The sequence below is a fragment of the Primulina eburnea genome, chromosome 2 (assembly GCF_022965805.1).
Source record: "Primulina eburnea isolate SZY01 chromosome 2, ASM2296580v1, whole genome shotgun sequence".
In the NCBI taxonomy this organism is placed as follows: Eukaryota; Viridiplantae; Streptophyta; class Magnoliopsida; order Lamiales; family Gesneriaceae; genus Primulina; species Primulina eburnea.
The window spans coordinates 35,352,970-35,357,757 of NC_133102.1; the positions used below are offsets into that span (position 1 = coordinate 35,352,970).

The following is a 4,788-nucleotide window of genomic DNA, read 5'->3' on the forward strand; positions in this document are numbered from 1 at the left end:
ATGTATATATATATAAGTGACTGAGTTCAACGTCTATGATCAGAAGATGTCTTCAGACTTCTGATTGAATCAGCTTTATTACCTAAAAAGGTTCCTGCAAAAAAGCTATAAGACAATCAGTCCTGATTTATACTAGAATTGGTAAAGTTAATTAAATGACTCCGTACAGTATTTAATGCTGCAATTAATACTAGTACTTGGTAAACTTAACGGTAACATTTAAAATAGTCTCGTTAGGTAACATCTTCTTCTGATTCTATTTTTCTATCATTTCTACTGCTTTTGTTTTACTAGAGTAGTAGCTTCTGATTTTCTTATCGTCTACTATTTTCTTAAAGAATGCTGCTGGTTTTTATTTTCATCGCCACAATTAATTCATGTCTATCAATTTCATTGATCACTGCCAGGTAAATTTCTTTTCCTCCCTTTATAGCCTTCCAGGCTTGTGAAGCTGACAGTAGGAATTTTCTTTCTTTGGATTTCCCGTGAAATAAGACTTCCTCTTTAGTAGGAGTCTGAACTCTAATTTATTTCTTTTGACAGTCCACAATGGCATGGTTTTTAGCTAACCAGTCCATTCCGAGGATGATGTCAAACTCAACCATATTGAGTTGAATCAATTCTACTTCAAAAGTTTGTTTGCTGATACAAATTTTACAGTTTCGATACACTTTGTGGGTTTCAATTGTTTTACTGGCTGGTGTTGCTACTCTTAGCAGTTCACTAAGAATATCATGCTCAAGTTTAAGCTTCTTAGGAGATCTTCTAGACACAAATGAATGTGTGGCACCACAATCAAACAAAACATATGCACGCATTTTATTGAGTAAGATGGTACCTGTCACTACTTCGTTGCTGTTATCGGCTTCCTCTTGGGTTATTACATAGACATGAGTATTAGTCTTGTTTTCTTGTTGTTTGCTGGGCCCCGTACCTTTGTCCTTGTTGTCTGGACAATCTCTAATTCTATGGCCCACTTTTCCACACTTAAAACAAGTACCGGTCTTTCGATAACATTCTCCCACATGCTTCGGTCGACATGTCTCGCACCACTTTCCTTCGTTGATGCTCGCATTGTTAAAATTCCCTTTGAAAGACCCACCTGAATAATTTGGTTTCTTAAACTTGGGACCATTCTGCATGGATTGACTGTTCAATGGCCTTTTGTTCTTGTTTTCTTCCTCGCGCCTCTTGATATCAGTTTCTGCGCTCATTGCAGCGCCCATCAAATCTGCAAAACTGCTAGGTTTGAATACTGCCAGTGCCGACTGAATTCGACTGTTGAGTCCTTTTTTGAAACGATGCATTTTCAACGTTTCTTCTGACATAATCGCTAGGACATAGGTTCCCAGATCATTAAATCTCGACGTGTATTCCATTACCGTCATGTCCGGTGACTGTCTGAAATTTTCAAATTCATTCAGCTTTTGTAGACGAAACTCGGCCGGATAGTATTGCTTCAAAAATTCTCTCTTAAAAATTTGCCATGTGATTTCTTCCACTTCTGCCAAAGATGGCGACACGGTTTCCCAACATTTCCTAGCTCGGTCTTCTAAAAACGGTGTTACAACCTCCACTCTCAGCTCTTCAGGTATCTCCAGTAAATGCAGTTGAGTTTCGACGTTCTTGAGCCAGTTGTGACTGACTTCTGGGTCAGGGTTCCCATCGAAAGTTGGAACTCGATTTCTTCTGAGGGATTCATAATGGTATTTAATTCCATGCGGTTGTGTTTCTTGAGGTGGTTGTATGGCGTTGGCCAATGGATTCACAAATCCTTGCAATGTTGCAGCTACGATGGTTGCTATTGCCATCATATCCTCTTGACTGAGGTTCACTCTGGGTGGTGGTGGTGGTGGTGGATTCTCGTTTTGGTTGTCGCCACGAGGGTCACGGTTGTGTCGGGGAGGTCTGGCTGCCATATCCTATAAACATGTATTTTATTAATTTGTTTTCCACCATACTTAATCAAAGAAATAATTTCATTAAATTGTAAAAAGTTTTCATACAACCAATCTTGTCAAATAATTGTTCAAATACTTCTAGATACAATCGAAGCCTACTCTAGAGCTCTCTCTCTCTACTCATCTATCACTTCCCCATCCCCTATTGCTTCATTAACTTCTTCCTCCGCTGGTTTTGCTTCCATTTGCTCCATTAGTTCCTCCATATTGATCATTTCGTTTTGCAGATGCTCAATGAAATTCTGCAGTTGTGTATTTTGATGATCAAGGTTGTTAACTTGTTCCTGCAGCTCTTGTATCGCTGATCGATTCACTTTCTCGTCGCTTTCTTGCTCGTCAATTTGTTTTTGAAGACGATGTTGAATTTTGAGAAGACTATCATTTCGGATTTGAAACGAGCCAATCTTGTCCTGTGCTTTGTTTAACTCTTGCTTAGTGATCTAATGACGACGTTCTGACTCTAGGTGATAAGCTGCGTATCGCCTAACGTCTTCGCGTAGTTTCTTTTCTTCCACTCTGGCTTCACGGAGATCCTCCATCATGCACATGTTGTTTCCGTCTAACTGATAGTTTTCTCTCTCGAGTTTTTCATTTTTTTCTTTTAATATTTTAATTTCTGACTCCTTTTCTTGAATTTGATTTTGAAGTTCATTTATAATGCATTGGAGATCCATGTAGTGTTCCTATAAGGATAAAAAAAACATTTTTATAGATAAGATACTAGTCAAATTGTAAATGTGCAATAATAGAAAGTTAATAGAAAGTTTCAAAATAATTTGATTCACCTAATATTTTCTTAGCCACATATTTGCTACAATTTAATATTTTATGATAATGCTAATCTAATCGAATATCTCTCCATCATCGCTGTAACTTGCACTGTCGTCTCCATCCACCTCCATCGGTGCTACTTCTTCTTCCTCCATGTTCTCTATCACTGAATGTAGGTAGTTATTTTGGTCTTGAAGCCTGTCCATAGCCATGTGGATCTTCGAAATGTACCGATCCTGCCTGGCGATGAACTCCTCCTGACGTTGACGGGCCTAAGCAGCACGCCCTCGCTCTATCTCCACCTTCTCCAATAAGTCTCTGTTAACTGCAGCCAAGCGCGTGATGCGAGCGGAGTCGGTCGGTATCTGCAGCAGTTGGCTCTCAGCCAAGTCTAGATGATGGGACAATCGCTGTACCTCGGTCTCAAGTGTGTGACTACTCTCACTAAGCTTCAGTTTCTCCAAATTTTCCTTTGCCAGTTGCGCCTTCAAAGTCGCAATCTCCCTAGTTTGATTATTTATGGTAAGCTGACGCATACGGAGAGCAGCCTGAGCGCGGGTACGAAGAGCAGCCATTTCCAAGGATAAAATGGAAGGTAAAGTATCAGAATCGTATAAAGGGTGGAAAAGCACAAATAACAAAGCGATCGGGAAAAATTTTCGATACTAAGAGATTTCAGAACAATTGAAGGGAGAAATTTTTGAAGTCTATTCGAAATTTAGGAAACAGATGAAAGTTAGACTTCAGGAATAGATGAAAATTGGACTCCAATTGGGATACATTAGGCTTTTGCCAAAATTTGACTTCGCCAAATTTTGTCTATCAAAATCTCAGCGGGATTATGAACCTGGCGGCTCTGATACTACTAGAATGTCACGCCCCGTGTCCGAAGCGTCGGTGACATCCGGCATTGTTTAACAATTACATTGAAAACAATTAAGCCTCGTATCAAATCAAACCAGTCTTTTTCATAATATTGTCTTTACAATGACAATGGAAACGAAGATTACATCAAAGTTTTCAGAAACGAAATACAACGAAACAATAATTTGAAACTTGTTCTTGATCACCGATTCACCAACCCTAGAACGCTTTCTGCTTCTCCTTATTTACTTGCTCTTCGTCCTTATCTGAAATTTGTAAGGGGTGAGTGTTTTGGGAAAACACTCAGCAAATGGGGGTCGATAGATTTTCAATGATACATATAGATCTTAATCCTTAAAACATTTCTTTAACAAACTTTCAAAGCTTATAACGGTTAACTTATCATATCGAAACGAACAAATATGAGACAGATAATTTATAACATATCAGATTTTACATAATGATTTAGAAACAGATCAGATCAGAACAAATACATAACACTTTTACTCATCTCATTTCCATGGTAAAATTGTCCCCAATATGTTAGTCCTCTAAGAGGTGAGGCCAGAACATGGTTTTATACTCACCAATGGGGGCCAGAACAGAACATGGTTTTATACCCACCAATGGGGGCCAGACAGAATTACAATTCTCGTCCCATTTCAAATTTGAATCGTAACAGTGCAAACAGAATTCAGAAGTAATAGACAGAACTTCTCAGATATTCAGATTTCAGAGTTTTTCATACTGACACAGAGGAATCAAGAAATTCGAAGCACATAAGGGAACATTTAATCGATCGAAATTTTAAACAGATAGGCATCATGGTTTTCGAAAAAGAAGACACACATTCATGCATGTCACATTATTTATATCAAAGTTTAAAAATACAAATGAAGTACATAACAAAAGCCCACTTACAGTTTCTTGCTTTCCAAAAATTCGGCAGCACTTTGGCGTAACTCCAATAAATATTGCCTTCGATTGGGCAGCACTCCGACACAGAATTCCAACACTGGAATGCACGAACGGATTTCCTTATTCTCTCTTGAATTTCGGCCGAGACTTGTGGATGATGAGGGAGGGCCGAAAGTTTGGAGAGTGAGGGGAGGGAATGGCCGAAACTTTGATGTATTTTGAGATCATTTTTCCACACCTTTGATGTAGTATTTATAGGCAAGAAAATGACCCT

At 38.7% G+C, this 4,788-nt stretch overlaps 1 protein-coding gene across 1 annotated transcript; it reads right to left on the reverse strand.

The window, feature by feature from the left end:
- Positions 1–527: 527 nt before the first annotated feature.
- Positions 528–1,919, reverse strand: LOC140824252 (uncharacterized). The gene has a single exon (XM_073185849.1). It carries the CDS (start codon positions 1,917–1,919, stop codon positions 528–530), a length of 1,392 nt encoding a protein of 463 aa, XP_073041950.1.
- Positions 1,920–4,788: the final 2,869 nt, after the last annotated feature.